We start from the raw sequence: 12,265 nt of genomic DNA, 5'->3' as shown, positions 1-12,265 counted from the left end.
TCCAGTGCTTTGGCCTTTTTCTTTTTTACCTGTCTCTGTGAGGTTTGAAACTGGAGGAAATGCAAACGGTGGGAACCCCTTCAAAAGCCGTACCGAGTAGGTGCAAACAGGAGAGGGAGCCCTCTGTGTGCAACCTTCCCTTCCAGGAGCACTGCTCTCTGACTCCAGTCTCATCTTTTCCAGTGAAGGAAATGGACTGTTCGTAGGTTGAAGGAAGGGGCTAATGATGTTTTTTTTGGTGTTGAGAGAAATCTTCAGTGTGTATATTTGGTATGCTTAGTGCTTCTTATTTTGAGGTACAAGCGTGGCATCTGCAACAGGGACTGAGGCTGAGCTGCTTAATATTTGTTAGCAAACAGCAGCACCTGTCTCTACAATGTAAAGATTTTTTGTAAATGTAAAGCACCTGATCAATAATGTAAAGATGTTTTTTAATGCCCATCTTACAAAATTATCCAGCATGGTTGTACTGCTTTTAATGAAGTGTAAAGTTCTGGAAAGGCAGTAATATTGCATGAAATAACACATGCCTTGTTTTTCTGCATAATCAGCTCAACCATCCGGATGCAGTAAGGGGCTGTGTGTGCAGAGCACTCGAGTGAGTCTTCAGGGTTGTGAATGCAGCACACCCATCGGAGGAGCTTCGTGCTGGAAGCTGTTAGCGCTGTTATTACTGCATTGTAGAGCCAAGGGAGGACTGAGAAGCTCTTCTGTGAACCTGGGTAAATAACCAGCTTGCTGGCTTGCCTGAGGGCTGTGCAGCTGTAGCAGCACAGTTGGTTTAAGGCTGCTGTGGGCATGCCTACGTGAAAATGCAGCCTCCTGTTTGGCTGTGGTCTAGCCTTAACACAGGGGAGTAGAAATTTTCAGTATATACAAATTGTGTTTGAACATGACTGCTCAAAACTGTAAGGCAGTTACTGAGGAATAAGCAAGTGTTTTATGAGTCTGTTAGCTTTCCACCGGCAGTGTGCATATGTAAATAATCGCCACGTAAGCAGCATTTCAAGTGAATTCCACTAGGGAGACTCCAAAAATAATCTCCCAGGGAGCAGCTCTGAAAGTTACTGTTGCTTCTTTGACTCCAAAAATAAATGCTGCACCCGCAGCTCGTGAAAGCTGATGGAGCTGGGTATCAGCCTGTCACCAGCTGTACAGAGGAGCTTGCACCATCTAGAGGAAGAGAAATTGGTGCATTAGAAATAAGGGGGGGAAGACCATCTTATTTTCTGTGTTAAAGCACAGAGGAGTAAGTATTTGCAGCTTCTGTTTTTGCACTTTTTTTTACATTACGTCAGGAAACAAAGGTTAGTAATGCAGAAAATAGGCATGGGGGGTGCATGGGCAGAAGCCCTGAAGAAACAAGTTTTAGGGAACAGCTTGCCTTGGTTGTAATTTCAGATATTTCTAAATGTTTCTGTATGCGGTTAACATGTAAGTGTCTGCATTTTGCTCACATATCTTGCAGTTAGTTTTAGTATAATCGGAACAAAGATTTTCCCCAGGAATTACAATTTTCTAATTTTTCATAGTAATATATCACAAGTGCTTTTGACAAACCCACCTGGAGGGTGACATGTTTATGGTTCAGTCTTAAGTTTACCTTTTAAAAGTGAATTCTTTGCTTATTTTTAGGTAATAACTTTTACATTGTTTCAGGGGAAGCAGTGCAGAAGCTCTGTAGCAAAGGCATTGGCTTTTGATTGAGATTGATTTCCCTACAAAATGCAGCTTCGCTTCACATTGAAGAGTGATGTATTTAAGCAAAAATGTGTCTTTTAAACTAAAATAGTGATTTTTCCACACTAACCTTTTCAGCAGTCCCTGGAGATGAGGGTTGGGATTTTGTTGTAAATGAGTTGTAAATGTGAACGTGGTCAGTTCTTAAACTAAGCAGTCCTGCCTAGTGTCTTAAGAGCGAATGTGCAAATGAGTGCATTCCTTCCTGAGACTTGTCCCTGGTTTCTTTTTCCCTGTTTAATTTCAAAGGTGAAACTTCAGAACTAATTTTTAAGTGCTTTCTCCATTTTAGTTTGAAAACGTGTGTGCAGGGAGAAATTCAGCTACGGGCTATGCTTAAGCATGGTTGAATTACTTGTTCATCGTAGAACCTGGCTCTTCAATAGCTCATCACTGCTGTTTCAAAATTTATATTGACATATTTTAGTTTTAGGTTTTTTTTTTTCCCCACTGATGAAATGAGCGTTTAAAAATCTGTCATTTGTCAGGAGAGCAGCAAGGACGATTGCTTTTTCTGGGTACTCGGGTAACCCTCAGCGTTGGGTCAGCTTTAGGAAAAGTAGCCAAACCCTGCTAGTGTTGAGTCCAACTTGTTGATTTGGGCGTTTTTATGACTTTGGTTCATGTGAACTCTTTGCTTTTATGTTACTTATCAGTACGTGGTCACTTGTGAAGGTCAGGAGAATGGGAAGACCTCATAGCACCACCGGGTCTCTTCCCTAATCCTTAGCTTAAAATCTATTTTTTGAATTTCGGCGTTAATCCGGCGCTGAGCTGGCTTAGCAGTGCCATGCACTTAGCACTCGGTGCAGCGGTGCAGGACCTTTTGGCGAGAGCTGTGCAGTGTGCTCCATGTGTCGCTGTGATGCAGCTGCCAAACCAGGGTGACTTTTGCCGGTGTAGGGAGCGAGCTCAGACCCCGCAGGAGAAGTTACCGAGCGTGTTGTGCTTGCTTTTTCCTCCTGGTTGATCTGCAGTTGTGCAATAGCATGTGTCAGGCTTGTGTGTAACCAGAGGGGAAAACTTGGCTGCGTCATCCTCCGTTGCTGGTGCGGGTGCCAAGGGAAGGTGGCCAAGGTATTGTAAAAGCAGATTAACTGTGCTGCAGCAGGGGTAGTCCTCATGGTGCGGAAAGCTGTGCATTGGAGAAGGCAGGTTGGTCTGACTTCCCTGCTGTGCCCTGCCCAGAGCCTTCTCCTGCCCCGTTTTATCCCCGCTTCTGTCCTCCCTACCGTGGCTGCTCAGCCCTGCCTGTACCTGGGACCCCTGAGATCCCAGTGAAACAGGGAGCTGTGGTCAACGTGGTGGCAGCTGGCTGTTGGCAAGTCCTGAGCTGCAGCAGCTGAGGTCTGTCCTGATTTATCTCCGTGTTTCTGTGCTGCACAGGGGGATACTTCAAGACTTAAAGCTTTGGCCTTCAGGCCGGGAGGGTAGAGTTGGAAGTAGCATGCCCAAACTCTGCTCTCAGTGCGGCACTTCGAGAGGGAAAGGGGGACAAGGAAGTGGTGGCTGCTTGCCTCAGCCAGTCCTGTCTTTTTCCCAGCCTGGTTGTGTTTAAAAGTCTCCTGTCAGTACGCGAGGTCCATCCCGTGCTTAGCAAAGTTAAGGCATTGCAAAGTTTTTGGGAAACTACACATTCAAAGAACCTTTTCCTGCAACATTTTTGAACATCTTTTTTGAAGTCTGGGCTGTGACGGTGTCCCTAAATCCTGTGAAGGGAACTTGAGGAAGACACTGGGGGGCTGTTTGATTACCCTTGTGTGTATTACCTGCACCATTTCAAACTGTTGGGCTTGACAGGATCCTCGGCCACCTGGAAAAACCCTGCAGCCAACAGTGATATTTCTCAGCCTGTAAAATCTGTCATGTTTTCAAATAAATCACTGGGCGTGGGGGGGTGCTCTCAGGAAGCAGGACACGATAGGAAATGAAAACCCAGATTCAGTGACCTTTTTTAGTTAAGAGCTTCTCATGGAATTAATCCAGCTCTGAGCTAAATTATTTTTTTTCTAAAGGATTTATTGTCTTTGCACAGCTGCTGAGCTGCAGCACAGTGGAGCAGCCCCCTTCCCATCGCCGGGCTTCGTTTCTCCATCCTGTCCTGGCGCAGCGAGCGGCTGCAGCGAGCTCTGGGTGCTGTGCTGGCAGAGGTCCCCTGCTGAGAAGCATCCAAGAGGCAGCAGTACCTGTGCTGTTCCCCTGCAGGTTAAAAAAAGACCTTCGGACCTGTCTGTGTTAAGGTGCATGGCTCTCAGCTCAGCCTTGTATGGGGATTCTCTCTTAACCGTCACGAGATTAAGGCTATTTAGGGAAGTCTTCTCTCGTGGGCTGCTTGGGCTAGGAAGGGCTGCTTTGTTACCAGGCTGTTCCCATACACCACTCAGGTCTTTCGGGTTAATCAGATATGCGGAAGTTCTCTTTCAGTATTCATGTGCTGCAGTTACTTACCACAAACTAAATGGGCACTGAAACTTCTCTCAGCTTGATACACTGAAAAAATTTTCAGTCATGTCTTACCCAAGTGTTTTGACAACCTGTTTACAGAGAAATCGGGGAGAGGGATGTGTCTGCTGTCCCCGGACACGTGCTCCCTTCAACAGTGAGGGAGCCCTCGTGTGTTGCTGTGCTTTCTCTGTTTATGTGCAGTGTTTGAAGTCTGACTCGTGCTATCTGAGGGAGATTTCTTTCAAGTTTTTAGCACGATCAGGCTTAAGGTATTTAAAATGACCTCAGTAGGAATAGACTAATTGTCACTGTAATGCCCAGCCTTCCTTTTCAGAGCTATATCTTGTTTGGTTCTTGTTTTTGGGGTGTTTTCTTTTTCTTCCCCTTTTGGCCCCCTTTATCTGTGTTTATCTGATGGCCCTGTAGCAGTGGTGTAGCTTCCTGCCTCTCTGAACTCTGGATGTTTCCTTCCTTTAACTTCACATCAGCGTAGCTCTTCACCAACAAAACAGGTCTCGGTTTTTCTCTTCTGTGCTGCTCACCTGCTCATCCACAGGCTCACAGAGCTGTTGGTTGGAAAGGAGCTCTCGAGGTCACGGTCACTTCGCCACTTAACTGAAGCAGGACCACTGCCAGCACTGGGCTGAGTCAGTCAAAGCTTTATCGGAGTGATGACCTCTTTTGTGATTATTTCACATCTACTATTTAGATCAATATGTTCTTTAAGTGATGTACCAGAAGATGCTCATGTGTATTCTTACTTTGTATATCATGTATGTACGTATTTTGAATTCAAGCTGTATTTTGTTTTGGCAGATCCTTCTAACTTTTATTGTTTGATTCACTTTTTACTACTGCATTTTGAGCGGTTCATTTGATACCTTACGAAACCTGTTAACTTTTTAGCCTGGACTGTGCTGCTGATAGAGTAGGGTGAGGTTGCAGAGCATAGGCTTGCTTTGTTGTTGGCAAATCTAGTCCAATTCTTCAATTAAAATAACTAGTCTCACTTGAAATGGGGGCAGATAACCCAATGGGAGGGAGATGTGTTTCAGCTGGGATGGCTACAATGTGCCTGCTTTTTTCTTGCTTGAGTTCATTTCTGGCCAGTTTGGATAGTTTTTATGCCACAATTGTCCTCTTGCTAAATTTGTTTCTCCCCTGCTTTTGTATCCCATTACCTTTACTGTTGTACAGAGAGCAGTCACATTTCCTCTTAGATTTCCTTTTTTTGAACTGAAGTTTAGATTTTTCTGCACTTTTTTAGGAAGGAATGTGTGCTGTTTTATACTATGTTTTAATAGACACTTTTGCATTTCCAGAAATGCAAAGAAGCCCAGCCAAAAGTACAGTTCCTTCTGAAATGGTTTTGTTCAGGACAATGCTGTTTGCTTTTGCTAAACCCAAAAAGCCGAGGAGCTCTCAGCACCTGCAGGACCTGCCTCTGGCTCGGGCACTAACCGCAGGCAGCCTGCCGCGCCTGCAGGCACCAGGAATGGAGCAGTGCGCAGCAAGGAGAACCTTCTGAATCATCCTGATGAAATGTAAAGATCATGAAACTGAATTCCCCTTCCATGCCTGCATTTAGATACAGTCTGCAGCCTGGCATCTATAAAAGATCTGTGTCCTTTTAGGAGGTTTTCATGTTCTGGGGCGACTGTGTGAGGTTTCGAATTGAAAGCCTGGTGAATGATGTTAGATGTAGGATGCGCAGGGCGTTTGCCCTTGTCTGGTTTCTTTTAGTGGTGCAAATCTCCGTGTTCATGACAGCTGCAAGTTTTCTTGCAGCTAAATCTATGGGAGACTTGTTGGTGGGTGATTTATTTCTTCCTCCCTTGTCGTGGAAGGCAAGTGCAGCGCCAGTGTTCTCCTTCATCTCAGCCCCTCAGCACTCGGGGCTGTTAGCAGGACTTCATAGACTCAGCCTAAAAAGTAACCCGGCATTCAGAAACCTTCCTGGGAAATACTGCAGAGTGGTGCCTACAACTGGCAGCATCGGTGAAGGAAAACAAACTAATGTGGTGTGCTTAAAACCATCAGTTCTGTCTCTTGTTAAAACTTGCAGTTATCATAGCCAGGATGTGTTAAAAATGTACATGGGAGGAGGCTTTTGGCCTAATACTATCATTCCTTATTTGAGTATTTAATACAGCTAGAAAAGCACTACTTGCTGGAGACTTTCCCAATGTAATTTGATCTAAAATTATTCTACCTTTGCGTACAAACCTCATTCTTCTTGTAATGATTTCATGTGACAGAATTGCTTAAAATGTCTCTTTGAGGAAAGCTTCTATATTAGATGTATGCACGCAAAATCTGTAATACAAAGCAAAACCATTATTTCTCTTTTGCTAAAACAGACTTCTCTTAACATTAAGCGTCTACTCTGTAAAACAAACAAACAAAACAAACAACTTACTCTTCCAGAATGAGTTTGTCTTAGAGTGTTTATGATTTGTGAATCGCACAAAGCGATGCTGTCTCTGTCAGTATCAGGCAGTCTAAGAGAGAAGAATACTGCTTGTCCGTACAACAAAGGTCATATTTGTTACCACAGAATAGGCACACACGTTTTGTTTCATTTACTTCCCTTATGACTTCAACATTGGACAGAGACATAGAAGTATGGGTAGCAAAGCAAACTGGAATGAATTCTTGCAGTGTTTCTACGCTGTGTACTTCTCTGGCCAAAATTTGCAGGACAAAACGAACCTGTTCATGAGCATTGGACCAGTTGACCACGCTGGCCTTTCATGGGTTTTCCATCTCTTTTCTTTTTGAGGAAAGAAGCTGAATAAACTGGGCATCATCTCTCTTTGTAGGTGAAGTCTGTGATAAACCTGCTGTTTGCTGCCTACACGGGAGATGTGTCTGCACTCCGGAGGTAAAAATCAGTGGGGTTTGAGAGCAGGAAAGCTGCTTGTTTGGCATCTGCACTTGTTGTTTACTTATGAGTGTACGCTGTGCTCATGCTGGGGACATCCAGGCTGCGCTGGAAATTTAATATATTCTACCACCACACTTTTAGCTATGGCATTTTAATGGTTACATTTTGCCTGACTCCTTGTTTGGTTGAAAGAAAAGGTTTGAAAAATCGTACCTAGGCACGGGGAGAAAAGTATAACAATGAAAAGTATAACAAAATGTGTTTGAAAAAGTAAACAACTAGTCATCAAAAAGATACCCTTGTACTATACCGCAGTCCCATTGTTTTCCATTTCTTGGGATCATACTGAAATATGTTTCCTTAAATAGTCTTACAATGGCAGAAAACCATAGCTGAACTCTAGTCTGCTTTGTAATTCAGCTCTGAAACTGCCTCAGAAATTCAGGTTGGAAAACGCTCCTTGTTGTTGGAGGGGCTAGGAAATCTAGCTTTGCTTTCTAAATCTTGAATCGAATTTGGCAGTGTTTAAAGGAGTAACTGTAAGACTAAAACATATTAATTCAGCTAGAATATGTCTAAGTATCGTTAGTGGGTGGAAGGATGTGCACAGCTTAGCTCTGTCTCTGAGCGATGCAGTGTGATGAAAGAGCTCTCCTGATACCTTAATGCTGTTCAGGATTTACAAACCTGGGAGTCCTTCCTGGGTTTCCCCAGCTGGCAGGAGTTTCCTGTGCTTTACACGACTTGCATTGCCCATGTTTGGCTTTAGATCAGATAAATTGACTGTAAAGGTGCTTTAACTTTTTTTTTGTTTATAACAGCTAGACAGTAGGAAGAAAGCTAAGCCCCTACTTTATTTTTAAACCCAAAGCAATTAGGGCCCCTTTCCTTACTTTTTGTTGCCATCTATATCCTCTTGCAGGAGATGTTTTATTGTTTTAGCAGTGGTATTGTTCAATGCTAACTTTGTAACTCATTTTAATTATGTAAAACTTTTTTCCATAATTCTTTTTTAGATTTGCTCTGTCAGGGATGGATATGGAGCAGAGGGACTACGACTCCCGAACAGCATTGCATGTGGCAGCTGCAGAAGGTAATGTCTCACCTTGTATATACCTGCTTTCTAACAGTGTGTGTACACGAATACATGTAAGCCTATAAATACATACATGCACAATCCTGCTTTTCTTACAGGACACGTGGATGTTGTTAAGTTCCTGCTGGAAGCATGCAAAGTGAACCCTTTCCCCAAAGACAGGTGAGTGGCTTTACAGCCCGTGTGAATTTCGGTGCTTTCTAGCTCCACAACTGCATGCTGATCTTAGATCTGTGTTCTCTCCTCTAGATGGAACAACACTCCTATGGATGAAGCTTTACATTTTGGACACCACGATGTATTTAAAATTCTTCAAGAATATCAGGTCCAATACACGCCGTCAGAGGATTCCAACAACGGAAAGGAGAACCGAACGGTTCATAAAAACCTAGATGGCTTACTATAATCATTCTCAGCTAGATCCTAAGAATCAAGTCACTTACCTATTTAATTGTGGTGTACATAAGTAATTGAAGAGCGTGTGTGTTTCTATCTGATAGTGGTATATGTTTTACAGAAGTCTCTGTTACTTCAGTGTTATGTTACAGGAGTTTCTATACGCACAGGACAAATCCAATCTCTCAAAACCAACTAAGAATCTCCCTCCATAATGTGAGCAATATTACCTCATGCTGCATATAATTGATGTATAAAGATATTTAGCTGTGGCTTTACTGTGCACTACTTAATTTATTTTTGTGTTCTATGTGAACTTGAGTCTGTGGTCAGGATTTTTTTTGCTATATTTTTGTTTCTCTAGCCCTCTGTTTCCAGTATGGCTGAGATGAGCCAGAGTACTGTCAGGTATGAGCGTCAGTGAGGGTTTTCAAAAGTTGAGGATGCTGATGTATATTTAGGCTGGGTGTGTTAAGTAAAGATCTGCACTTACTTTAAAAAAAAAAAAATTTCCACACGAGCTTGTTTACATAATATAAATATCAAAAGAGTATATAGGTGATGGTTGTCTATGGTCTTAGGCTTGTTCTCAGAGATAGTCTTGTCAGGGAATTTGTTTTAAGGTTTGTTTGACCAAATGGTGTAGGAGAATGTGACTTGTAACATCTCTCAATGTTTAGGGTTTTTTTAGTGTTTTTTTCCTTAAAGTGTTTTTTTCTAGCCTCCCTCCTCTCTCCCTGTTCAGCTGCTAAAGTACTTCCCCTGTAACGGGGGAAAGCGGGTGCTTCCACTCTATGCAGTTGTGCTCCTTGCAGGTATATTTGCACTACAGCGAGCCTTGACAAGCTGCAAAACCCCGTTTTGGGCTCATGCTTCGTTCTTGGCAGTTGCACCAGGACCCAGTGAGGGGAATGTAGGCATGTGAAAGGCAAAATACTAAACCAAATACTACAAGAAATCTGACTAAATTTAAGCTTATGATGAGGAACACGGATGGAGTTAAACAGCTTTAAGGAGCATAGAGCCAATCAAAGCATGAGCAGAGCAGGAGATAAGCCAAATTTTGGGAATGTTCTTTTCTCGCACTACCATCAACCAAGGAGCAGGATATTAGTCAGTAGGACTACGGGGGTGTAGAACCAGGAGTTCAGCAACAAGAGCACAATTAGGTGATTCCTTTGGTGGTGAACTGTGGCATTTATTGTCTTACCGCTGAAGGCAGCTTGGCAGGTGTTGTCATGGGAAGTGTAGATGCAGATGTTTTCTTGTTTGCAGAGCTACAGTGTTAGGACAGTTCCCTATCCCATGTGCAGTTGTTTCTACCAACACTGTGGCATAAAACCTCCGAAGTGATCAGTGATTTAAAGAGTTGGACTTTCAGACCCTGCAGTTGTTGGACATAGATTTTAAGCCAGAATTGTTTAACATATAGAGATTTGTGCTTAAGAATAGCATATATAGCTAATTTTATGCTAGCACAAAACATCCAAGTCATTAGTAGATCTTGAAGTTCAAACTTTGTGTTTAGGCACCAAAATTCTCTTGAAACTGATGCCTGAATTCTTTCTAGATTGGGCCAAGCACTTTATAAAGATGACCCGAACCACATTATCTCCCTTTTGCAAGTGGGGAAAGTAAAGCATAGAGAGAAGTAACTTCAGAATGACCCAGCAGGTCAGTGTAGTTGAGAATAAATCCTGTTGAGTTCCTGTACAGTCCTCTACTCGATATGCCATACTGCCTCCTACAGGAAGGGAAAATCCAAAGGGAAAAGTGCCTGATACTCATCACAAGCAGTGACTGTCTTCGTGATGATGAAATCTTGGCTGAATCTGAAAGTCTAAAGCTCTGAAATCACCTTTCCAGGCTGGCTGGCGTGGTTATCAAACACTTTTTCTCATGAATCTTACAGCTCTTAAGCTGTATCTTTTTTTCTCCTCTCTGAAGATCAGCTGTTTTTCTGAAGGCTTTTAACATCTCTTAACCTCTTCACCTCCTGTGTCACAGCCACCTTAGTTTTAGTCAATAATGAAATCAAATGGCCTTTGGCTCTTTAATGAGCTGCATTGGTCACTGAATACCACAAGGCCTCTCCTCTGCTGCACCCCACACTAAATCCCAAAATGTTTTCTCTGGCAACAGATCTATTAACTCTAGAATAGAGGAGTAGAGATTTTCAGATGGACTATAGCATTCTGTATCTTGATGCTAATATTATTTCTGTTTTTCTATAAAAACCTATCCTTCAGCTTCTCAGAAAAATACCCGATTTAGTTTAACTGAAATTTGCATTGCTCAAGCAGGCATCTTTAAAAGGTAGGTATATTATACAATACACAAACATACAAAACCTTCAGAAGCAGCATTGTGACTGAGTTAACATAAAGATCATGGCTGTCCCTGACCTTAATGCTTTCCTGAATCATACGGAGTGCTTTTAGCCAGTCTTAGCTTCAGTGCATTTTTGCTGGATAGCTTTAGTATTTTCTCAGTGTGAGAAGATGCGTTATGTTGTAATGTCCAATTAAGCAGTGCAGCTATTTAGATATGGCGTTATTTATAAATATATGCAGTACATTGATTTGGCTGTTTATCATTCATGATGCTGACGTGTAGATTTCAATGTAAGTAGCTTTTGGTTATCTGATCAAATACTTACTTCCTTATGCTCCAAAGAAGATTCCCCACACCTTCTGGTTTTGTCATATGTTTCTTCTGTATCACAAACTAAATAGTTAAGCTAACTTAATGCTTTGTACTCAGAAATATTGTGATAGTCTTAGCATTAATTAGCCTATCTTTGTGAACAAAATGTATTGTACCGGATTTTTTTGCTTCAGAGATGGACTATCAGTGACTACTTACTGGCAGTGTACTTCTGGTCATTGTAACTGACTAGGCTGATCTTGACTTCTAGATTCTGTATTGTGGGGAACAGACAGTGATGAATGTACTTCTAGCAGTTTCCCATGAGTGAATCTAAACTTGAGCTGTACTGGTTCTGAAAATGAAAGCTATTTATTTTAAGAAATAAGATCCAGATAGCGTTGCTTTTTACAGCATAATAAATGGAAATACCAAGATGGTGATGGTGGTGTTTTTTATTGGTTTTCTGTGTGACTGTGATTGAAATACAAGCCTTGGGTCAGGGGGAAGGCTGTCTAAGAAAACCTGCTCTGGTCGTTTCCGTTGTGCAAAGCTTATAAGAAATAAGAATGAATTAGCTGATCTAGTTGCTTGTTGTTTTATTGTTTTAATCTACACTTCTAGAGCTCTCACTTCCTTTGCTTTTTGTTGATGCTGAAATTCTTAAGTGGATTGGCCATGTGCCCTCAGAGCTCTTGCCCTCCCTTGCCTATTCCCCAATCCTTCATCTCACCATTTTCGTTTCTTTGTTTTCTTCTGGCTGTGTAAAGCAATGTAAAAGCCTGAGTTATGAGAAAAGGGATTGTATCACCTGATAGCCACAGAGAAAAACAATGCACCAGTGGGCCAGCTTGATAGATCACAAAGTTCAGCGGTAGGTTGATTATTTTGCCTTTTAACTCAAATTAGAAATTCAAGTAGAACCTACTGAAGTTTGGTTGGGTAAAAAAAATAGCGATCTGATGTAAGCAATAATAAATTTAACAGCCATATTCTGTGAACTCAAATGCAGATTGACCTACAACACTGCAGTAGATTAAAAGCATCTATATTGC

The 12,265-nt window shown here is 42.2% G+C and overlaps 1 protein-coding gene across 1 annotated transcript in view; it reads left to right on the top strand.

Annotated features, from left to right (window-relative positions):
- GLS (glutaminase) overlaps window positions 1–11,645 on the top strand; it is a 58,599-nt gene extending 46,954 nt beyond the window's left edge. Inside the window, exons 15-18 of the mRNA XM_040562222.1 lie at window positions 7,008–7,069; window positions 8,089–8,165; window positions 8,267–8,330; window positions 8,418–11,645. Of these exons, the coding sequence (XP_040418156.1) occupies window positions 7,008–7,069; window positions 8,089–8,165; window positions 8,267–8,330; window positions 8,418–8,574 (360 nt within the window). The 3' untranslated portion in view covers window positions 8,575–11,645. The remainder of the gene's footprint in view (window positions 1–7,007; window positions 7,070–8,088; window positions 8,166–8,266; window positions 8,331–8,417) is intronic.
- Window positions 11,646–12,265: the final 620 nt, after the last annotated feature.

Source organism: Cygnus olor, chromosome 6 (assembly GCF_009769625.2).
Source record: "Cygnus olor isolate bCygOlo1 chromosome 6, bCygOlo1.pri.v2, whole genome shotgun sequence".
Classification (NCBI taxonomy): Eukaryota; Metazoa; Chordata; class Aves; order Anseriformes; family Anatidae; genus Cygnus; species Cygnus olor.
The sequence above is the reverse complement of the archived record's forward strand: the minus strand, read 5'-3'. Positions and strand labels throughout refer to the sequence as shown.